The sequence below is a fragment of the Candoia aspera genome, chromosome 5 (assembly GCF_035149785.1).
Source record: "Candoia aspera isolate rCanAsp1 chromosome 5, rCanAsp1.hap2, whole genome shotgun sequence".
NCBI classification, from domain to species: Eukaryota; Metazoa; Chordata; class Lepidosauria; order Squamata; family Boidae; genus Candoia; species Candoia aspera.
In genome coordinates, this window is record NC_086157.1 from 36,840,432 (window position 1) to 36,864,989 (window position 24,558).

The window sequence follows — 24,558 nt, forward strand, 5'->3', positions numbered from 1 at the left end:
TTTGCTTATTTAATTTATAATTATGCAAAGCAGACTATGAACCTTAAACTTTAAAAACTTCTTTGTATTGACTACTTTTTATTTATTATCAACATTTTGAGAATAAATGAATGTTTATTCAGATAGTGAAATCAATTCATACTTTGGCTAGATCTCCAGATCACATTAAACTGTAATTTGGTTTATTTAGTTTTGGCTTAGCATGATATTGAACCCAGGTTTCCTGGCTTGTAAATTATGGATTATGTTTTGACTTGATGTTTGTCAGATTTCCTGGCAAAATTTAAGCAGAAATACTGGGATACTGGACAGAGCCTGGCTCAGCTTGGCTGCTAGGCTTGAACACAGCTAGAGGCTCTTGGAGATACAAAACACATGGCTAGATAATGAAACTTTATTGCATACGAGAATTAAGTCATATAAAAGAGTTGATTGCCCTCCATTGCAGTTTTCTTCCTGCCACAATTCAACAAACTGTTTGCTCATGGCCTTGAAACCAAGTAGTTGTTGATCATTTATATAACTGACTGACGGTATCTGCTGTTGGAAACACTGGCTATTGTTTTGGTCCTTAACATGTGAACTAGGCCACTGTGGGAGGCTACCAGATCCGGGCTACAAAAGTCCAGATGACTGTGAGAATTTTATGTATATCTTTGCTGCTATCTGGATTTTAGCTTCCCAAATTGGGTAGCCCAATTCCATAGTGGTTTGTTCAAAATATAATTAAATAATATAAATGAAGCATGAAACCAGCCTTCACAAGGGGTCTCGGAGGAAAAAAATACTTTGTAATATAAAGTTCTATGAATTGTGAAGTTATATTTCTGCATGGGTTATGCTCTGTCAAATTAGAACATTTATCTTTGCCATTGTGGAAAAAATGAAGCTGTATATTTTTGTGAAAATACAAAAATCCTGAAAAGAGAATAGATGCTGGGTTTGTGGGAAAGGATAGTATCTTGCCAGCATTTGTAAATTTTATTTTCAATTAGTATATGGGGATAGTTTTGGTGCGAAGATTGGAGGGTGCTCAACCTCTAAAAGTACTTAAGCAATGTAACTTCTTTTTTCAAAGAAAGAAGAAAATGGTAACATGCATTTATATTTGCTTATCAACAGGGAATTCAAGGATACCATATAACAGATGACCATGATATCTTTCTTTTCCTGTGGATTGCTTTCATGGACCTCAGTTCAGTGTGGTTCCCTGATCACAAACAAGTGATCTTCAAATAATCGATTTTGCAAGACTAAAAACCTTTCCTTAATACTGCAGAAACTGTGCTAGATCACTAAAGGTAAGAAGTACCTTCTTGTTACTACTTCTTGGAATATAAATAGGATGTTTAGGCAATTCCTTTTTCTCTTCTCTTAATCCAGATAAGCCAATGTGGATGGATTATGGATTACCATGTATCTTTACCACTACTACTGAATCCAGCCTAATATATCCCTGCAAACTAATATTTCTAAATTAACAGAGTTGTAGGGGTCTTAAGTATCTGACTGACTATGAAGCCAGTACACTGCCAGCTCTCACTCTCCTCTTCACAGCTGAACAGTAGTTGAGCTACCAGCAGTTATATGGCCAATGCAATAACATGAGAAAAGATATTATGTCTACCCAGATTACAACACACTAGACTACTACAAAAATGGATCTAGTTATCAGAACATACATTGCCATTTTAGGTAATTAAATGAGTTGTTGTTGCTTTCCCCTATTGATGTTGATACGTTCTCTTATTATCTCTACTATTGTAGAAATAAACATGATTGACCCACAATATTCCCCTGGGGAAAAAAAGCATTGAAAATATGATACACTTTATACAATTGAACTGAGATGTCATGCAAAGGAACTTGGAACGCTTTGGAAGTGTTGCACATACACACACAAACACACACACAGAGCTTTCACTATGGTGGCGTTCTGAAGGGCCTTGAAGACCTGGGTCTTCTTTCTGGCCTTGGACTTGGATGCTTGGAGCCTCTTTTGGGTGTTGTTATTGGCCAGATTTGCCATTCTTTACCTGTTTTCTTATTTGTTTTTGTTGGGTTGGTTTTGAATTGTGTTGTACTTCACTCTTTTGGATATATTGTGAGCAGCCCAGTTGGGTGGCAATTGAATTAAATTCCAAAGTAACTCTTTTTGCAGCCCAGATATGATAGTCAGATCATATATGGATTATGCTATCTGAATTGATTGGTGTGTATTAACCAATTTAGTGAAATAAACATTGTGAAAGCAAACTTTTCCATACTGGTATCTCCTCAAAATAACATGAAAATATTACAAAGCCTAAGCAGTGTTAATGAGTTTAGAGTTTATGCTGTACCAAATTTTATCACTCAATATCTCTTAAGCTGTACCAAGTTCTTCCTATCCTCTGCAATGTATTTGTGTCATGGTCTTTCCCTTGTAACTTATCGTGGCAGTTGTAATTTTATGATAATATTGAATGATATTTTTGAAATCCATTGCATTATATTTAGTCTCTGGAGGGGGAAATGGATAATAATATTTTTTAAAAGTTGGATATTGATAAATCATCAAAATAATAAAACTTGGACAGCAGTGTATTCTCCTGTGTAAAGACATAAAAATGGTGTGCGTGTCCATACAATCCATTAGCCTTTGCTTGGCTATTAAAAACAACAGATACTTGTTAGTGGACAGGAAGCCCAAGTGGAATTCAGGGATCACCTATCTGGTGACAAAACAGCCTGGGCGCAAGGCTAGTATTTTGTCTCCTTTCAACAAGGGAGGAATTTGTTGTTTGGAATTTGGAGCGAACATTTGGGCTTGTTGGAAAAGGACGCTAACATTCCAGATGGCAATATGTTGGTTCTTGGAAGATACTGGTGTGTTAGATTGATCTTCCACAGATAGAAGAAATATTGCTGGCACTGTGCATGTTTGTCTCCCATCTGCTAATCCTATACCTCTGGAAATAAAAAGTTTTTATGAAGGGTTGATCATAAAGCTCCAATAGTCACTCCTCGAGAAAGTCATTCTGAAAATGCGTTGATAGTAATCTGCTTCTGTTTCCTGAACATGGTGGTTTTTGATGGCTAACTTTTATAAGTATCAAACACTTGGGAATAATCTCTCTGAAACAAAGACGAGCCTAACTCTCGCTGGCACCCAGTGTGTTGAAATTTCCATGGACTTAGGTATGCCTGAATTTTCTATGAATTAATCTGTCACCTGTTTTTTTCAAAGACAAGATAGAGAAGTGAAAAGTTGCTTTTATTATTTCAACTTCATGCTCAGTATACATATATAATCAATTTCTTTTTAATTAATATTTTAATAAATATTTTATAGAAAGAGTTTGAACAAGAAAAGTAAGACACGAAGGAAGAATAAAATGGCAGAATGCAGATAGGTGTGAATAAGTAAACAAGGAACCTAAAATGTCATAAAATCACAATTTTACAATGCATATTTAATTACTTATAAAATTATAAAATATTGAAGAAAAAAATGAAAATTCCTATTAATCTTTAAAATAAAGATTTCTGTGTTTTCAAATTTTATACAGAATGGAATGTGGTATCTTTTAAAAGAGTTCACAAAAAGAGGCACCTTTCATTTTAAATGATTACATAATACTGTTTCTGAGGAATTAAACTAGCAATAATCAATAGAAAGCATATTTCTTGTACGTTATTTTTTCTTTAAATTAATAACAGATTTTTTTAAAAAATCACAGATTGAATTGGCATGCTTTGATTTAAAAAAACATATCGTAATATATTTTTACTTAATATTACTTAATAAAACCAAGTTTAGTTTACAGTTGAAGAACAGAGAAAATAGAATGCCGTCTAGAATAGGATTTCAAGAGTTCCAATGGGAGAGGAATGCTCTATAGCACCATAAGAAAGCTCTATGAATATTTTAGCATTATGTTCCATTTTAATAAACTCCAGCTTGTTCAGCGTTGTGTTAGATCCTTGGGGATTATGTCAGATGAGGAAATGTGTTTATCACACAGTGGTTATTGTTGAAGTCAATAAGCTTGGCTGCCTGGAATTATTACAGCGAGCTGAGATTGTTTCCACTTCATAGATAGGGTCTCCCAGGAAAGTTAGGGATGTTTGCTGTTTAGTCAACATGTGTCTCCTCTTCAAAGGACATCTAAGTCCTTTTACATTCCATTTCCAACTGGCAATTAAAGATGACCTAAATGTGAAACACAACAATATTTCCATAGATGAAGAAAAATAATATACAGTAGCAAACTTTTTTTTCAAAAACCAGCCCCCCTGAAAAACATTAAATCAAAAAAATCAAAAACATTTGGTTAAAGTAATAAATAATAAAAGTAATAAAAAAACTTGGAAAACAATGAAAAATACCCATTAAAAGAGAGAGAGAGAGAGAGAATCAAGAAATCACTGAAAAGGGAGAAAGTTTAATCACTTTTTGTCATGCATCATTACAATGCTTATGTTTGTGAACTGTCTGTGGCAGCGAGTCTGGAAAAATAATTATTTTCTTGCTATTCCTACTAAAGCTGCCACTTGCTAAGATAAATGCAGGACATGGCTCTGTGTTGCAGATCTTTAAAGTCTGCTGAAAATGCTGGGCCTGGTCCATCTACTTTGCGAGTCAGTTCAGAGTGGTATTCTCTTTCCTGTTCTTTGCCATGTAGCCTGTTGCTAGGACGGCTAAGGAGAAGGCTCATTACTAGCACTGTTTGCATGTGTTCCTTTTGGTTTATTCAAGGTAAGTTACAACTTAGAGATTTGACATGTATTGTCATAAGAGATAGGACCGCAGAAACTGGTGTAAAATTAGAAACAGATGCCTAGCAGAGAGATTTATTTATTTATTTCATATGGCATAGCAGAATGCAGCATTGTTGCATAAAAATCACAAAAACTATATATAAAAGTAAATAAAATATAGGACATTGGGACAATAAATTATTTTAAAAACACGCAATCCAAATGATGAATAAAATTATGAATAAATTAAGTTATGTATGAGCAGTTACTAAAGTAACTAAGCCTATGGCTGGCTATCTAGATTGTTTAGCCATTGGACCATTTGGCAGAGAAATGATGAGGTGCAACTGAAGTTTTAATTGTATTTCAGGCTATGCTGTTCCTTGCCTTTCTACCATACCTCAAAGCCTGCAAATTCATCATTTTAACTTACTGCTCTTCTTTATACAATTATTTAAGTACTCACACTGTAGGAATCTGAGAACAGTGAATTCTTAGCTCCCTGTTTAAACGTTAAGGAGAAAGTAATACATAATATACCTGCTTCATCTAAAATCTTACAAAAATGAAGGCAGACAAAGCAGACTGAATGAAAACCACATAAAATGTCCCAGGAAGAAGCTGGATAAATGTATTTGTAATCTGTGGGGCAGGAATGAGCCCCACTTCAGAAATTTTCAGACTTCCCCAGAGTCTTGCAATCACCCCTAATAAAATGGTCAACCAATTTATTAAATCTTGTGAAGGGACCTGAGAGGTAGCAAATACAGGTAGTCCTCACTTAACAACCATTCATTTAATGATGGTTCAGACTTAAAGCTGTGCGGAAAAAACAGACTTACGACTGGTCCTCACACTTATGACCGTTGCAGTGTCCCCATGGTCACATGATCATGATTTGGGTGCATGGCAACCAGTTCACTTTTATGACCATCCCAGTGTCCCATGGCTACGTGATCACCATTTTTGACTTTCCCAGCCGGTTTCTGGCAAGCAAAACCAATGGGGAACAGCATGAGTTGCTTAATGACCATGTGGTTTGCTTAATACCCATGGTGATTCACTTAACAACTGCCAGAAAAAGGACTTCCAATGGGGACATGGCGAACTGAATAGCTGTGCCTGCGGGCTTAGTGGAGCTGACAACGAAGCAATTTTTTTCAGGCTCAGGCAGTTTTTCCTGAAGCCCAGGAGTGTTTTTCTAGAAAAAGGAAAATACCTGGAATCACCCCATCTGCCCTCAGGATGGCTGCTTGTAGCCAGAAGATCGCAAATAGCGTTTCGCATTCGACTGGTAAGAGCTAGCAGGGAGGTGGGGACGTTATCATTTTCCAAGCTGCGGTGTAGCCTTAAAGGGACACTAAGACTGGCCACCCCATTTCTAATCACCCAATTTATTTTTTTTAAAGTATGCATACCCTAAGAGAGGCTTTCTACAGTGAGGAGAAGCTGGCTCTCTTGGTGCTTATCGTTATTTTTGGGATTACTTTTTAAAAATTCTTTTTTAAGTTTTGGATTTCGTTCTCCTTCCAAATAATAAGGAGAATTGGGAGTAAACAATTGTCTTCCTGTTATTATTTTTGTACTAACTTTGAAGGTATTAGCATTTTCGTACACATTGAATTGGCTGATTTGAACTTTCAGCTGTTTCTACTTTCCCTTGGGAACTGTCTGCTTATCTCACTCTCACTTGGTGTAAACACATTTTGGAATTTTTCCATATCTTCGGCTTTCGCTGGTTAAGCTCCTAGGTGGCGCCATAATCTACTGCATGAGACATGGACGATCTTAAACAGATTTTTTCTGACTTCCACCAACATTTTAAACAGATTCTTTCTGACTCCTATCAAGCTTTCATGCAAGACATTCAGGACATCATGGAAAATATGAGGTCTGAAATGTGTCATCTGGTTGGGGATGTAGTGGATGAAAGTGAGGAATTTAACAGTGATAGAAATGTTTCTTCTAAGAGTGAGATCGGGATTTCTGTTGAGATGCTGTATGAAGATTGGATAGTGGAGTTGGAGGAATTTAAGGGAGAGGGAGATCTGCAAGCAATAAGTGAAATTGATTTTCTGGTGGAATGCCATGAAAAAGAAGGGGTCACTATGTATGGGAGGTTTTCTGAAGAGAAGTTGGAATTTTTGAGGGGGCGGTTGGGCTGTTCGATTTTCTTAAGAAAAACGTTCTATGTGCATTGTGGGGCTATGTAAATGCTCTGGTTTATTTTGAAGTGGGATAAGGGTTGAAGATTGTTTATCTGGATTGCTTTTAGGGTTTGGCTGATATTATTTGTCTTTAAGGATTTGGATTAAGATTATTAGGGTAAAAATGCTTTGGTTTTAGGTCTATTAAGATTAAGATTATTAAAATTGTTGTACTATCAAGTATAATGGCAGACAATTTATGTGCTTTTTAATTTGATCTTTATTATGGTAGACAGAAATGTATAGAATAGTAGTAGGAATAGAAAAATTAAACAAGTGCTATTTGGGGGGGGAGTTGTTTAGGAGGTTCATATGATTTTTTTTCTTTACTTTAATATAAGGGGAGAGAATTACTGTACTTAGTGATTTTTATATTGTGCCAGAGTGGAATGATTTATAGAAATAATATGATTTTGGTTTAATATAGAATAAGGGATTGATTATGGAAATTTTTTGTATATCCTTGCTGTTAAAAGTTGGAAGTCACATCTTTTTGTAACTTTGAAAAAAAAAACCTCTTGTTTTTTCACATTGTTTTAGTTTTTCTTTTTGTGTGTGTTTTTTTTGTTTTTTTGTAGCTTTTATATTTCTCTTGAAACTTAATCAAATTCTTATAAAAAAAACAACCGCCAGAAAAAGGTCATAAAATAGGGTCAATTTGCTTAATGACTACTTCATTTAGCAACCAAAATTATAGTCTCAATTGCAGTCGTTAAGCAAGGACTACCTGTAAACAAATGGTAAGTTTGTCAACCGGTTTTGAGCAGTGATGTCTTTCAGGGGTTAATTAGTTTGTATATTAAAATGTTCAGCTATGAAGACAAACAATGTCAAATACCTTAACTAAGCAGGACTGTATTAAAATACCATCACATTGACACATTTATAATAATCCTCCCACTCAGTCTCTTTCAAAACTGGGTGGGAGGGACAATTATTCCAACTTAAAAAAACGTCTAAAAAATGTGACCAGGATTTGGCAATCGAGTAAGACACCCTGAATAAGGTTCATACTTGATAATGTGAGTGTGGTCAGGAGTAAGAAGTAGGAAGGGTCAATAAAAAACATGCATTCTACTTTCAATTAAATTTAGTTAAAATATTACTTTTTATTTTTCCGTGTTAGAGACTACTTCGGTATATGAATTTCACAAGGACAATGGATACCAAGTTTCAAGAAGCAGAAGGATTTGGGGAGGAAGCTTCAGGTAAATGTCTCACTTTAGTTATATGTTTGAGAAAATGTTGATAACTACTAACAAATCTGTTAACCTTGCAGAATAGGAACCCTCTTTATTTCAAATTTAATCTTAATCCAATGTAGTCAGTTAAAATGTACATAGCAAATCCATCAGTCTATTGTATGATTTGTATAAGAATAGAAATTATTCTAAAGGAAAAGCTATGTGTTTCTGTATGTTCATATTTGCAAATGAGAGCCAGTTTGGTGTAGTGGTTAAGGCATCAGACTAGAAACCAGGAGACTGTGAGTTCTTGGGCCAGCCACTCCCTCTCAGCCCTAGGAAGGAGGCAATGGCAAACCACTTCTGAAAAACCTTGCCAAGAAAACTGCAGGGCTTGTTCAGGCAATCTCTGAAAATTGGACACAATTGACCAGATTTTTTTTTTTTTTAAATTGCGAATAGCATTGCCTTACTTTTTAAAAGATAAATATGATATCTCTGGATTTTGTAAGTACTTAGAAACACACGTTTCACTTGGAGCCCAAATAATAAAAGGCATATTTAAAAATAAAAATACTTAATCATTGCTTTATTGGTGGCAGTACGGATATTCTATTGAAAAGGAAGACCCACTGAATTCACTGCATCATACTTAAAGGAAAGTGAAGCTACATTATGTGGAAGAAATATAGCACTCTAGCTTCTTAAAGAAAAGACTTTCTATGTTTATAGCCCTCTATAGTAAAACAATGCTTACAGTATTCTGAAGCTTACACTTAATATTATTATGGATAAATTCAGACATTTTCTAAGCTTGGAATGGATGTTTAGCAATTTCAAGTAAGGTTAGTTTGATTATCTATTCCTGTATGTATAATTTAAAACCAGAATTATATTTGTAGGTTAGGTGATCAATTTTGAAAAATTAGGTTAATTTTCTTTTAGTTTCATTAATTTCTGGTTCCTATTTTCACATCTCTTTCTCTTTGCATGAAAGCTGCAGTCACTTTTAGGATTAAGAAATGAGGAAAATGTTGGAAAGTGATCCCCATATCATTTTGTCCTGTCATTGTTTCTCTGAAAACTTTGGCTAAAAGTAATTATTTTTCATTAATATCTACTCACCTAGGAAAGAAGAAGTCAAAGTTTAAATCTATTAAAAAGTTCTTTGGGAAAAGAAAAAGGAAAGAAACATTAGCATCTTCGGGAAGTGGTAATATCAATGCATGTCAGTCTGCAATTGATATCACAGCCACACAGTCTAGGCATATAGATTATGATTCTGAAGATGATCTCAAGTAAGTTACATGCTTGCCTTTTCCTTCTTTGCAAAGCAAGTTGTTATCTGAAAAGCAAGGTTATTTCTTAAGGGTTATCCCCCAAGAGAATCTTAATCATGTGTACAGATGTTTCCTTTGTTGAATATCTAAGTTGAAATCTGTTGCCCTACTCCAAAGCACCTTTTCAGTTTTGGATCTGAAGTGCAGCATAGCCCTGTTGTGTATATGTGTAGTATATAGCATTTTAATTACTATCTTAGAATATTTTAAAACTATTTGGTGATTTTCATTTGTTGTAAGCTATCCTGGGAAAAGTAAATTTTATTAAGTAAATAAAATAAATAAATGTCCCAGAATGTTCTCTTATGATGCTAATAAAGAATGCTTTGCTCGATATTGCCATTAGAGGGTGCTATAGTACAAAGTCATAATGGTTTTGTTTCTAGTTAGTACTACTATTGAAATGACTTCAAAATCAATGAACAGAAAGGCTTATATAATAATTCTGGAAATTTATCTTCAAGTGGTATAAATAAGAGTTATGGAAGTTATAGTTCAAAAAATATGGAAGGCACTGGAGTGAGAAAGGTTAATCTAATTTTGCCACTTTTACTGAATATATTTGTAGCAGATGTTAGGAGAACCTCATTGTTCCTATTTATCAGTATGTCTTTCTTGCATCCATTACTATAGCATCTTTATTTAATGAAGAACTGTTTAATTTTAAGTCTTAGTATTTGGAAGGATAATATAAATTAACACATACCATTGGCAGACATAAATGTTCATGATACTTGCCTTAGGCAACATTGCAATTGATACAAGGAGCATTCTACTACTTTCCCCCTAATTTTTTATTACAAAATGGGGCTTTGGGCTATTCTGAGTGCTGATGTATTATCTTTGTAGGAAAATAATATTCCCTTTGTTAGGACAAAATTATCTCCTGCAACAGATGTAGTAACCCACAGAAAAACATTTGACACATTTATTGCATAATGATTATTTATAAAAACCTGTTTTTTTTAAAGAACAACAACATTATCTAAGTAGTCACAAAACAGAGACTGCTCAAGAATTGGCTTAACTGTGGGAGAGAATCATAAGTTTGCAGTTAGTATAGAATAGCTGGTGGTGATAAACTTTTACTAAAGTTTAATAAAGAGGAATGCTCTTTTAGTTCTCACCATTAAAGAGTCTTGGTTGGTGTAGAGAATAAGGAAAATGACCTTGATGGAGATATGCAGGAACCGCTATCTAGGCAAAAGGGGCTGAAGCACTTTTTAAGTCCAGAACAAGAAAATATTCGGGAGCAGTTTAGACAGGCACCTCCCTCATTCACTGGAGGAGATACAGCACAATCAGACTTGCAAGATTCTGTTATTATAGCCAATTTCAATAAAAGTACTTTTAGCATTCCTGTGGAGTTGATTCCTGGTCTGGTCTACCTAGTGAGGCTGACAAATATCTGTCATTTAGTCAGCCCCACTAGGTATTTAGTCCAGCCATTAGAACTGGCTGGACTAAAGCTGCCTGAAGAATTGCAGACCCTGATTGGAGATGGGTCCCTTAGTCTGCTTTCCAATTCTGCAAACATGTTGGGCATCTCTTCTGATTGAATCCAAAATTATCCATCAGCTAATTTGTTGGTTAGATCCTTCTAACTAGAGTATGGGATCATACTTTGTTCTACCTAGAACATCTGGATCTCTAGTGGAGATTCAAAAGTGATGTCTATACCTAAAATTATGATGACCCAAATACAACATCAGATACCCTTATAGTTGGGCATCTTTCTTCAGGCATTCCTTCCCCCATGACATTCCTACTCAAATTTTCATTGCGAATAAACTTCATTACTTGAAAAGAAAGAAATCAGGTTTAAATATGTATTTTTATTAGCTTTCCATGTTCTCCTAGGATGCACAGAACTATTATGGGAAACAGAGCTTTGTCACATGACAGCATTTTCATTTCTGAGATTCCACAAGAACCACCTAGACCAGCCCGAGTATTTTCTCAGGAAAATATTTCTGATCGAATTAGGGCTTTGCAGGTAATACTACTGAAATAATTTGTTTCCATTATTTCCAGATGATTTCATTTCTGGTATGATTACAGATTTCTTTTTTCCCATGTGATCTTAATATATATGAGGCATTAATCAACAGCTGAATAAATAGAAACATTTGCAATAGGGTTTCTCTAAATTAATGTCATGGAACATTTAGACATCTAAAGGAACTTGAATATCAAGGTGAACTGGAAGATTACAGTATATCACTTGATCTACAGTGAAAGTCAAAATGTACCATTTTGGCTGGTGCGGTAAGGATGTGCTTGTTCCGTGCATAGTTTCGGAGCAAATAGTCCTGCCCTTCTTTAGCTTGTAATTAGTATGAAGAAATGTAGAATGTGAGCAGAATATAATTGCTTGTTTATGTATCTGCTACTAAACTCCCTTGATCCATGCCTCGGATCAACATTGTTTTGTTTATTATTGACAACCTTGACAACAGAAATCAGTAAAAATGGGTCACAACAGTAAGTAAGCATTGAATAGAATCATGTTCTCCGTGTATATAGTCAAATAAGGTAAAGGGCAAGAAGTTGAATAAAACGGCATAATCTACATGGATCATCCTGCTGGGCACAAAAAGAAAACTTGTGATTTTGGGAACAGCTGGTGATTACATCATTTTTTTTCTATGCAAGCAAATACTGCCAATCTTTTCTTTTAGTAATATAAGAAATATATCAAAACTCAACATTTGGCATTGTAGGTGAAACTCCAGCAAAACTGGAAGCTAGGGCTCTCCTCTCCATTTGGAACTCCTTCAAAAAGACAAGAGGATGCTGGAATGAGTTCAGAAGATGATGGGTTACCCAGAAGTCCACCAGAAACCTATCTGCTACAAGAAATTTTAAATCCCAATACACCAAAGGTAGGATAAATTGGGAAAAGCATTTTAGAATTACGAATTGTGCTTATCATCTGAAACCATAATTGCACTTTGTAGTAAATGACAGAAGTTTATAATAAAGATACCCAAATACTTGAATATTATCAATAAAATCCTGTTTTGCTAAGAGTTATTTTGAAAATGGATAAACCTAAGAATAACTAAGAAATGGAATATCCTAGAATGACCTCAAATAATTGAGGGAATAGTTTCATTTGTTTATTGTAGCAGATTTCTCAAAAATCTATTTGGCCTCCTTCTGGACTGTGATACAGTTCTGGAAGAAAAGCTTCAAAGGAGTTTAAAAATGAAATAGAAAGAAAATGCTGACAGGGAGACCTTTCCCCACTTTCACCTAACCATGGCACAAATACGCCTTGGCAACATCTTTTTTTCTGTGGCTTCCTCATAATGTTGACTTCATCTCATTTCCAGTACATGAATGAGGCAGGTGTTAAGCTATCTGAGCTGTACCAATGTTAAAGCAGTGTTTTTTTCCTTCTTCTGACACATCAAAGGACAGCTTTAAGGTATATAACATCTGTTAGGCTTTGCTCCCCATTACCTTTGAGAAAAATCAGGTAACTGCAGTGGCTGGGAGCAGAAACAATAAACAGGAAAGGGATTGACTCAAGGCTGGGTACAGAACACTTCAGTTCAGCAGTGGTGAAAGCCCCTTAGTCTGATTTTAAAAAAAAAAGCTACGTAAGTACTAGAAAATATGGTCGATTTTTTTCTAAAAACAACCTCCATCTTCATATTTACAGATTTCTCCTAATTCTTAGAGCTCTATAGAAACATTCTTGTTGCCTGTGTGATGTTTGTATAGTACGGTGTTTGTATAGTACAGCACGCTGGCTGGGGATTTCTGGGAGTTGAAGTCCACACATCTTAAAGTTGCCAAGTTTGAAAAACACTGGTATAGTAGGTACAGTGGCTTTTATTTATATTTCATTTCATATTGTCATCTATTACTGAAACTTTTCCTCATTCCACCCCACAGTTTTCTGATTCTCACAAGCATCATAGCTCTTTGAGTTTAGCTGGAACAGGCAGTGAAGAAGAAGAACAGGTAATTTAATTGTAACTATACTTAATGACAATGCTGTCATATCTCATGGGATGCCTGAATTCTCATAAAGGTTGCAGGGAGAGGTGGCAACACTTTTGTTAACAGGTATTAATGAAGGATATTGTTAGTTGCATTACCCATATTGTCATCTATTTTTCTTTCAAACACTATTAAGGAAGAAATGAACTGGAAACAAACATGGGCATGTATTATTTGCTTGGCTGGCAGTCACCCAAAAGGAAAGGGTGAAGTTTTTAAACAACTTCCCTTGGCTTGGCTTGAAAAGTTAATTTTGGACAGGACCAAAGATTAACCATTATCTCCAAGGTCCTTTGATTAGCCCTTTACTCTTTAATTGATCAGCCACAATTGCCCCTTAACAATCGAAACTGCAGCTGCTTTGCTGATGAAGGCGGTCGGCTATTCTCTTGGAGAGCATGGGTATGCCTCTCACTCTCTTTCTCAAAGCTCTCTTTGATAGAATGGCTGCCTCTCTTCAATCAGCAGCACATGGAACCAGCAGATTTAAGAACAGCTTTAGCAGCCTCTTGGAGGACCCTATTTATTCGCTCAGCTGGAGAAGAGCTAGAGACATTATAGGCATGTGGGAGATGGAAGAGACAATGTGGAGCACTTTCCCCCCACAGATAGAGAAGAAAGGAAGTAATACACAAAGGAAGTACTTACCACTTTTCTTTCCTAAGTGAATACTGTCAGCCTTACCAGTTAGACCAAACAGGAAACATGACCAAATGAGCTCATTTTACTTTATTGTCAGGCTACATAAACAGAATCTTGCAAGTCTGAAAGTACAATTCTCCAGCTGTCTCCTTTACCCCTGAGAAATTAGGGAGGGTCTCTTCTAAGCCTCTTGCTCCACCCACTATCCAGCTGCAGGCTATGTTGTCTCTTATCTGACCATTCCCTAGGCAGCATCTCTTAGCCCTGTCTCCCAAGGTCATTCCCACATACCACTACAAGACCTTGATAAAGAATACTGTGACAGTGATTACAGGCAGCGAAGGCATGCTACAGACCCTGTCCATGAGAGGAGGGCCTTCTGTGCCCTGGCATCCGCCCTTTGGAACATCTTGCCCCTGGAGGTAAGACAGGCTCCCACTCTCCCGGCCTTCCAGAAGGGGGTGAAGACATGGTTGTACCACCTTGCTTGGGACGGGAGGGGGGATAGCCATTCATGGGGGTGGCTGGCACCACGACCGTGCCAAGGATAAGATTCTATTAAGGCCCATTACCATCTTGAATTTTATACTCTATAGTTCTGTGCTTTTATGTTTGTATTCATGCATATTTATATCGATTTTATACTGTATTGTTTTTATTGATCGTTATTTTATGGTCTGTAAGCCCCCCGGAGTTGTCGTGTACAAGATGGGTGGCAGAGAAATTTGATAAATAAATAAATAAACACCCTTTTTTAAACAATTGTTTCTACTATCCATTGTTCCGACATATTTATTTATTTAATTTCATTTTTATCCTGCCTTTATTATTTTTATAAATAACTCAAGGTGGTGAACATACCTAATACTCCTTCCTCCTCCTCTTTTCCCCACAACAACAACATCCCTGTGAGGTGAGTTGGGCTGAGAGAGACTGGCCCAAGGTCACCCAGCCAGCTTTCATGCCTAAGGCAGGACTAGAACTCAGAGTCTCCTGGTTTCTAGCCCATTGCCTTAACCACTAGACCAGACTAGAGAACAGACCATTGTTTTTTTTGCTAAACTTCAGATCTGTTTTGATGATAGGCTACTAAACAAACTGTTTTTCAGTTTCCCAAAAGAAGGGAGAAAAGAAGCAGTATCACAAGCAACATAGCTATGGAAACTCCACAAGTGCAATCATCTACATTGTGGAACAGCCTTCATAGGCCTATCTTCCACATCACGTTAGACATGGCATTTTTTGGTGGCATTAATTCATATAAGAGTCCCTTTCTTCCTAAAACGACAGCTAGAGTTTGTATATTTTGTATATTCTCTGTGTATATTTTGGAATATTTCCTGAAATAAATCTTTAAGTCCACATTAATAGAAATTAGAAAGTTGCTTATTACATATGTGTGCCTCCTGATTTCCACACATAAGCTTAGAAAGATGTTGTAACATAAAGAGGGCAAACCTGTGACCTTCAACAAGCTGCTAACTACAATTCCTGGAAGCTGCAACCAACCTCACTGAACATGGGGATTGCCGTTTGCATCATCTGGGGGATCACAGGCTTCCCCTCAATTATTCTATGTAAAAAAGTACTGTGACATTCAGGATTAAAAATCTATTATGACCTAAATTTTTGCACCCTACTTTCTAGTGCGATATTATAACTTTTACTTTTAATGTACAGTATGACTATTTGATGCTTTGCTGTAGCAAAACTGGAAATGTAACAGTTCTAGGTCAACAAGCAGCACAGTACATGCTATTCCCCAAGAGATGATGCATTGGGGGCCTGTTTTTCTTGTTTTTCCTGTTTTTAGTTTTATTATTGTTGTGAGCCACCCATAGTTGTGTTTTACAAGATGGGCGGTCATATCAATCTTTTAAATAAATAAATAAAATAGGAAGATTAACCCCTGCCTACAGAAAAAATGTAAACAGATATAAACAAACAATGGAAAATCTGACAGGCAGTGTTAATTCTAACAATGATGAAATAAGTATTTAGCATCACTTAGGAACTTCCTGGTTTTGTCTTCTTTTAAAATTCTTATTGATTTGTTTTGATGCTACTCCCCCCCCCTTTGTGTAGGTCACAAAAAGTCCTTCAAGATCCTGTTCTACAGAAAGTCAGCTGCTCTCCCATCAGTCAAGAGCTAAAATTATAACTCAACATACATTTGATAGCAGCCGTTTGCCTCCTGCTGATTTTGATACTCTTCCGGAATTATCCTCTTGCTTGGACAATTCTGCTGCTAAGCACAAGCTTTCAGTAAAACCACGGAACCAGAGATCTAGTAGAATAAGAAGACTACCTTTGGTAATTGACTTTGCGTTGAAAGAGAGAGAGAGAGAGAGAGAGAGAGAGAGAGAAGCATTTGAAAGAGAAAGTATTTGTAGATGGAGACTTCTTTTTCTGTACAGATGTAGCAATATAAGGAAAGCCTCCTCAGTGAGCAACAAGGCTGTGCCAAGTATTTAAAAGGGGCACTTTGGTAAGCATGTTAATGTCAATGACATTCCCTTCCTCAAAACATGAAAACAATCACATCCTTCAGAAGGCTTCTGCAACTACCTCAAGGGCTGTCCTCGGCTATCTGTGCACATGTGTGGCGAAACACACCTATTTTGATGTGCTGGTGGTTCCAGTGAAAGCATGGTCTAAGCATGCATGTGCCAAAAGCTGGGAAGGGTAGCCTTTGAAGAAGCCACATTAATATTTTAAAGGATGTGGATACTTTGACATTTCAAGGAGGGATCCTCTGTTTGTGCTAATGTATTTTGTGAAACATCCCTTTCTAATGCTTTGCACAGTCCTATTGAATGGGTACATCCTGAAATATTACTAGTGATGTGAGCTTTTTCTGTCTTGTGATTGTTAAGTGAGTGAAATGAACACTTGAATAGATCCTCTAAGGTTGTTTGAACTCTTAGGACCCTAAGAAGTTGCTTTATACTGACTCAGATCTCCTGTCCATCTCAGCCTAATATTGTCACAAGCTTGGCTCACACCCCATGCTAAGCTGTAGCTTAAATAAACCGCTGCAGGTGGGTGCAGACAACATGCTGAGCCAGAAACAAACAAGCCAGATTATGGTTAGTCATAATGGTAGTGGCTCCTCAGGATTTAAGGCTGGATATTTTCTAAGCTTACCTGTAGATGCCAAGGACTGAAGTTGGACCTCCTTCATGGAAATCAGGTGCTTACCACTGAATTACAGTCAAGATTCTCTACCCTTTCTACTCAGTCTAATTTTCTATTGCCACCTTAATATTGTTTATATTTTAATGTAACTATTTTTTACTTCTCTAATTGTAGCTCTAGATAGGAACTATTGATGTGCAGTTCCGTCCTTTAGCAAGAAGTCCAATAGGAGTCCATACTATTACTACTCTCACCAATGATTCCTTACTTTTCAAGAATTAATGTTCAAACACCATGACAGAGTCCAACCTAAGAGTTCCTGTGAGGAAAAAAAAGCTTTCTTTTATAATGTGATTCTAGAAATATCTATTGAAAAGCATGTCCTAGTGCATTTATTTGGATTTTCCCTCCCTCATTAAGTGTCGGCAAAATTGTAGCCTTAAGATTTGTAATTAATTGAAATATGCACTTTTCGTCATAACAGTGCAAGACTATCTTAGTTATTTACACAGAGAATGAAAATGTATACAGTAGGTAAATACAAAAAATATAAGGAAATGTTGAGAAGTAACACTGAATTCCAATTTATGTAAAGGCAAAAAGATGTGTTGCAGCATGCTAATTTAGCTCCTCACTACAGCTCCTTAAACCATACATGTTTTCCTAGGATCATGTAGCAGCTGCAGAGGACAGCCATATGATCAGAGAAAAGGCATGGCTGTTTCAAGGAGCTGCAGGCAGGTATTATGTTTGCATCACCATATACTTGCAAGGCCCTTTCTTGCCTTTGAATTCAAAATACTGCACACTCCCCATAAAGAATATCATGTGAAAAATGAAGTTAGCCGTAGGTTGAAATTATGCAGTTTTTTTAAAATCAAATCACTAATTATTATAAAGAACAAAGAAACCATGAGAAATTCAGTTCCTACTTAAAAAAGAGATTCCATTTGTTTGGTATTTTTATTTAGTCGGGCCACGCAAATCATACAAAGCAGCTACATAAGCTTGGACAAGGATGTGGCATTCACTAGCACTGATGATGTTACCTAGTCGGGTAATGAAACATCTGCAAGCAAACAACCACAGAGAACACTAAGGACTCCACAGTTCAACCCTGAGCTATATTCCCTTTTATTGAAAGATGTGGCTGTTTTAAAGGTTCAAACAGAAGTGCTTCAAAGATACCATGTACTTCCAAAACTCCTCTTTTGAAGGATTTACACAGTCTTAGTATTTAGTTGTTAAAGAGAGAAAGAAAAATAAGAGAGAGAATAAGAGACTAACAGTATTCCTCTTCCATTTATTGTATAATGATGATGACTATCTTACACTTTGCAACCAGGACAACAAAATTTGTAGGACCTTAATGATGACTGAATTTAATTTTACTAGCACGCAGACTCATGGTTCATTTGAACAGAGAAACAGCAATGTGAATTGGTTCAGAGGGAAATGTAATTGAAATCATAGGGAAATGGTGGCCACTCTTTTATATGTGCCTTCTGAATTCCATCACTACTCACAATTCTACCTCTTGAAAATACTTCTTACTGTTGAAGTGAATAAAATCCACACGATTATAATAAACTCTTTGTATTTAAGCTGCCAAAAGGTTTGATTGTCAATGATTCTTCCATCTTAGCAGTAACCAGTCTTTTTTAAAAGTACTGCTATGATGTAGAGAAAAGATGCAAACTCTTTTTGCTTCTTGCAGGGGAAACTATCTGAGTCTCAGAATGACATGATCTGTACCCTTGAGGAAGACGAAAGTGTTGGGAAAGAAGTGCTGGTTGAAAAGTCCTACAAAGGTGTGACTTCCAGCCCCCAGGAACTGACTGACAGCACAGCTCCATCCAATATGGTCTCCTCCGAGCTTCAGCTTAATTTGAGTCAGACAGAAGAAAAGCCTCACACGTCACACTCCACTTCTGTGATGGACTCATGTTCCAGTGAGAACTCTTCCAAGGGCTGCCAATCTGTCCAGGGATTAATACACACTATAAGGCAATCTTCAGCTTCTGACCATAAAGAAAATATTGCTACTCCACAGCATGAAAAAAAGCACTGTGAGATGCCCCCTAAGAATTTAAATGATGTGCCCCTAAGTATTTTAAACCAAGAAAATAAACAGATTTCTGATACTCCATCAAAAAATGACATGAGAACTGCTAAGAATATCTCTGCCAAAAATTTTGTGATTGCTGAATCAGATGAATCAGGAAAAAAATTACTGAAAGATACTAAGGAACTTTTGGAAAGTATTTCTAATAAGGAAGCTCCAAAGGGATCTTCTTTATTGCCCAATTCCATCATTTTTTTATCTCAAAATCCTTCCCAGCTTCCAGATTTACTCCACTCAGAGAATAGCAGTATTTCCCAGGCTTCGTGCAGAGCCTCTTCACTGGAAGAGAGACATTCTTTGGCTCAAGACAAAATGAAAGCAGCTCAAGAGAAACCAGAATCTAATTATGAATACCTCCTCCCAGCTGTATCTGATGGTGTATTGGGAGGGAAAGCAGAGAAGGAAGCCAATGACCTTTGTGGCTTGAGAAAGTTTTCAGTGTCATCAGCCCGGTGGAGAGCTAGATCTAACAGCCTGAACATGAAGGACATTTCAGAGTGTGAGAAGCCACCTGCCATGCAGGTAAATTTCTCCATAAATGGTGAAAAAGTGAAGAAGGATGTGGAGGTGAACTCTTCACAAGAGAAAAAAAGGTACATTAATAAACAGAAATCCTCATCAGAGTCAGAATCTGAAATTCCTGGTAGAGCATTAGACTCAATTACTATTGCCTCACAGTCTTTGGGTTCAAAACCAGTATTGAGCAACTCTTTTGGTAATCTTCTGCAGCTGTCAAGTCCAGGTCATTCAAGTGGTGAAGGCCAAAATCCCTTTCAAGTCAAACTTAGGTCCACATCTTTATCACTGAAACACAGAGACATTACACAGGAATCAAAGGAATCTAAAGGAGATAATGCTGAACTTAATTTAGAAAAAGAGGAGGTGACTTTATCTTTTCTGAAGGTTGAAAAAGGAGAAATCAGAAACACAATTGATGAAAATGTCACTGATTTGTTCAATGAAAGCTTCAAAGCTAAATTAAAGTCCTCTGAACAGGGCAGCACAAAACCTCCACTGCCTAGAAAACCTGTTCTGCAGCACATCAGTATTACTGGCATTAACACAAGCGCAGAAAAGCAGGAAAAGACAACCAAATATCCAGAATTTAAAACTGAAGGCAGAAATGTGGAAAAGAAACAGAATCCCTCTGAAGTGCCTGGTAAGACTTTGATATATTTTCATATTCATATTCATATTCATATCTATCTATCTATCTATCTACAAAGGCAAAGAAGGGTGAAGGGAGATAAATTTATAAAAATCAATTGTGTCAATTGTGTTTTTATATTGCATTAATATTTAATAATTAGAGAAGAACACTGACTTAAGGAGAGTGTATTCACATATTGCAGTAAACCACAATTTATGAATGGCATGATATATATCACTTATTCAGCAAACCATGGTTTAGTGCAATGGATGAATCCAGAGTCTCACTAGATTCTGAGATAAATGATATTAATGATACAAAAGTCTCCATTACCTCCCCTTAGGTGAAAATCCATTCTGAAAACATGAGGAAATTCTGGACACTTAGATCATATTTTCAAGTTTTTTCTAAAGCTATGTTGAAATCTGCCTTCCAATATCCTGCAAGTTGTTCCCCTGAGAAGATGATTTCTGTTCTTCTTGTTTTACCTCATCCTTGAGGTTCTGCAGAATCTTCTCTGAAGATACTGATTTTAAATGAATGTAATTGTTGGAAGTGTGGCTATTTTTCAGTTCAATATATCTCCTCATCACTCTGCACACATTTTAACTGTCCATGCTTCCTAATTTGAAAAATCCCTAAGAGGCATCATTTTATGATGTCTTCCATTGGGATTTAACTGAAACCTGGAAAGCAGGTGGGTGGGGTGTGAAGATTATGAAGGGACAAAACTGGATATACACTGAGAATGCACACATAGCTACACATACCACCATCTCATAACCAAGATGATATACCATACCCAGTTATTCCTATTTGATCTTTCCTATTCTGTGGATGTGATTAGCATCCTGGACAGTTCCACACATGATCTGTTTAGAATAAACCATGACGTACAGCTGTAGCTAGTTAGAAGGGAAGTAAACCAGCATTCATGTTTTCAAATAATTGGAATTAAATATAGAGAGAACTGGAGCCACCTGGAAGCAAATATATATAACTAGATATCAAGCAAAAATATATTGGTTGTTACCAGCTATGTTCATGAGTGTTACTCAAGGCCACTTCCTGTAAAATATCATTTTGCAATGGATGTGTGTGTCTTGGTGAAATATCCAGTTGCCACAATGACAATATTCTTTTCCAGTAAAGGATGTTATAATAATAGGTACATGATTTCTTTGTGAGAAAGCAAGAAGCAACAACATCACAATGCATTTTAATTGTTGTAGCTGGGGAAGTTTAGGATAAAAAATAAGGAGTAAAACATGTGTTAAAAGAAGCACAAAATTAGCTATGTGAAATAAAAGGAAGAAAAGGGTTTTGAAATTGAGGCTTGGCCATCAGGTTTAACTGCAGTGGCAGGATGATGAGTGTAAGTAGGGGGAAAAGCAAAGGTCGTTGTGCATTTCATTGGCTGAATAATAAAATGGCATTTTGGAAAGATGTCAGCGTGAGAAGTAAAAAAAAAAGGATTATTCAAAGGGTACATGACATTTGGTTGATTGATTGGAATAAGCCATGTCTGGGGGCATTGATAAGACTAATTAGTCAAGCTTCTTGTTTTTGGAATATATTTGTCAACTTCAAGGTATTTAGCCAAGCACACTGATTAAGTTAAGGCTCATGGTTTCCTTTAGCCCAAAGGAGCATTTAAACTCTTTTTTAGGAATCAGATTAGCAGTATGAGTTCCTTTAACGATACCTGCTGATCATCTCCTGACTGCCTGACTATTGAACTCTTAATCTCTGGCTACACAGTTCCTGGGTCAATAAATAAAAGTTCTCATAAAATCCAAGCTTCAACCTGTGATCCAATAAAGCTTTAAAAGGAATGATCTCTACCTAGACATAAAATGAGAGAGAGCAAGATTATGTGCCATCCAGTTGTTCACAACTCTTGGTGACCACATAGCTGGATGTTCTCCAAGATGACCTGTCCGTAACCTTTAACCTTCAGGCCTTCCAATGGTATACCCATCACTGCTGTAATTGAGTCCATCCATCTTGCTGCTGGTTGTCGTCTTCTCGTTCCACCTTCCCCGGATTATAGACTACTTCAGAGCTAGTTCTTCACATAATGTGTTCAAAATATAGTATAGTAATTTGACCCGTCATTTGTGCCTCAGGAGAGAACCCTGAACTGATTTGTTTTGTGATACTTTTGTTTTTTTCCTTGGCTATCTGTGGTATTTGCAGGAGACTTACCAGTACCAAAGTTCAAAAGTGTCAGTGCTCTTTCTGCCTCACTCCTTCATAGTCCAACTTTTGCTTCCATAAAGTGTCACAGGAAAAACTGTTGTCTGCACAATTCTGATCTTTGTGGGTATAATCAGATCATGGCATTTGAATATCTTTTCCAAGACTTTCATTTTTATCCAATGAAGTGCTAGTCTGTGGTGTATTTTGGATTGTTGGTTCCTTTATTATTGTCAATTCTAAAAGGCAAAGCTGTAGCTATTTTCATTAGTTTGGTCATCTTTATATTTTCCATTGTTCCATATGGTCCTTGATCTTCATAACTAGAGCTTGCAGAACATTTGCATTTTCAGATATTAGAGCAGTGTCATCAGCATAGTGCAGGTTATTGATATTTCTTCCTCCAATTTTAAAACAATGCTCATCTTCTTCCAATCTAGCCTCCCTCAATATATATTCAGCATAAAAGTCATGTCCAACACTAGGGGGCGGTGCTCATCTCCGTTTCATGGCTGAAGAGCCAGCGTTGTCCAAAGACACTTCCGCGGTCATGTGGCCAGCATGACAGTCACAGAACGCTGTTACCTTTCTGCCAAAGCTGTACCTATTTATCTACTCGCCTTTGCATGCTTTTGAATTGCTACGTTGGCAAGAGCTGGGGCGAGTGCGGGAGCTCACTCTGTCTCGCGGCGCTCAGGTCTTGAACCACTGAACTTGCAACCTTCTGGTCAACAAGCCTGGCATCTTAACCACTGAGCCACCATGCCTCCTTATTCAGCATATAGTTGAATAAATAAGGAAGAGAGTATACAGCTGTAATGGCTGCCTATTCTAAAACACTATCAGACTCATGAGCAGGAATTCAAAGATATCTGATATATTAAAGAATAGTATGCAGGATCACAGAGAAAGCTGAGAATGATGAAAGCACGCTAAATTCAAACTGAAAAAGCCTCGGTGCAAATGAAATCCCTCCCCCCATAGAATCTTCCCAAGTTTACAATCCCAGGTGCTCCTAATGGCTTCTGATGGTCTGCGGGAAAAGGCCTTGAATAGATAACATAACCCAAACACATTCCATTGTACTGATTTCACATACAGAGCTTGGTACAAGGTCTCACAGCAGCTCCCTCCCAAAGAGAAACGCGCGTCAGCACCATGGCATGTGAAACGTTACCATGTATAAACTACATTGAATCAGTGAACATGACAACAGCCTTGTCTCACTCCTTTGCTTACCTGGAGTCAATCTGTTTCTCTATGTTCCATCCAAATTGTGACTTCCTAGCCAGTGTATGTTTTACAGAAGGTCATTGAGATGTTCTGGGATTCCCATTTTTCTAAGAACATCCCACAGCTTAACAAGGTTGATACAACTGAAGGCCTTTCTATAATCAGTGTAGCACATATTGACTTTTTTTTTTTGTATTCTCTGGCTTTCTTAGTTATTCAGCATGCATCAGCAATAATGTCCTTGACTTTTCCTAAAATCTTGTTGAACATCTGGCATCTCCCTTTCCATGTTGGGCTCTAATCTGCACTGGATGATCCTAAGCATTACACTGGCTTAATGACTGCCCTGTTTAGCAACCGTTTGAAGTTACAACAGTGCTGAAAGAGTAACTTTATGACTGGTCCTTGCAGTTATGACTATTGCAGCATCCCTGTGGTCATGCAATCGAGATTCGGGCACTTTGCAACTGGTGGGTGTTTAGGACCATTGTAGTGTCCCATGGTTAGGTGATCACCATTTGTGTGCTTCATGGCTGGCTTCTGATAAATGGAGTCAATGGAGAAGTTGGCAGTAAAATCACAA

At 36.9% G+C, this 24,558-nt stretch overlaps 1 protein-coding gene across 1 annotated transcript in view; it reads left to right on the forward strand.

Moving 5' to 3' along the window:
- CRACDL (CRACD like) overlaps positions 1–24,558 on the forward strand; it is a 56,629-nt gene that overhangs the window by 18,439 nt on the left and 13,632 nt on the right. The window contains exons 3-10 of the mRNA XM_063304978.1: positions 1,123–1,301; positions 8,077–8,158; positions 9,264–9,432; positions 11,335–11,470; positions 12,198–12,359; positions 13,381–13,449; positions 16,216–16,443; positions 18,986–20,552. Of these exons, the coding sequence (XP_063161048.1) occupies positions 8,092–8,158; positions 9,264–9,432; positions 11,335–11,470; positions 12,198–12,359; positions 13,381–13,449; positions 16,216–16,443; positions 18,986–20,552 (2,398 nt within the window). The 5' untranslated portion in view covers positions 1,123–1,301; positions 8,077–8,091. The remainder of the gene's footprint in view (positions 1–1,122; positions 1,302–8,076; positions 8,159–9,263; positions 9,433–11,334; positions 11,471–12,197; positions 12,360–13,380; positions 13,450–16,215; positions 16,444–18,985; positions 20,553–24,558) is intronic.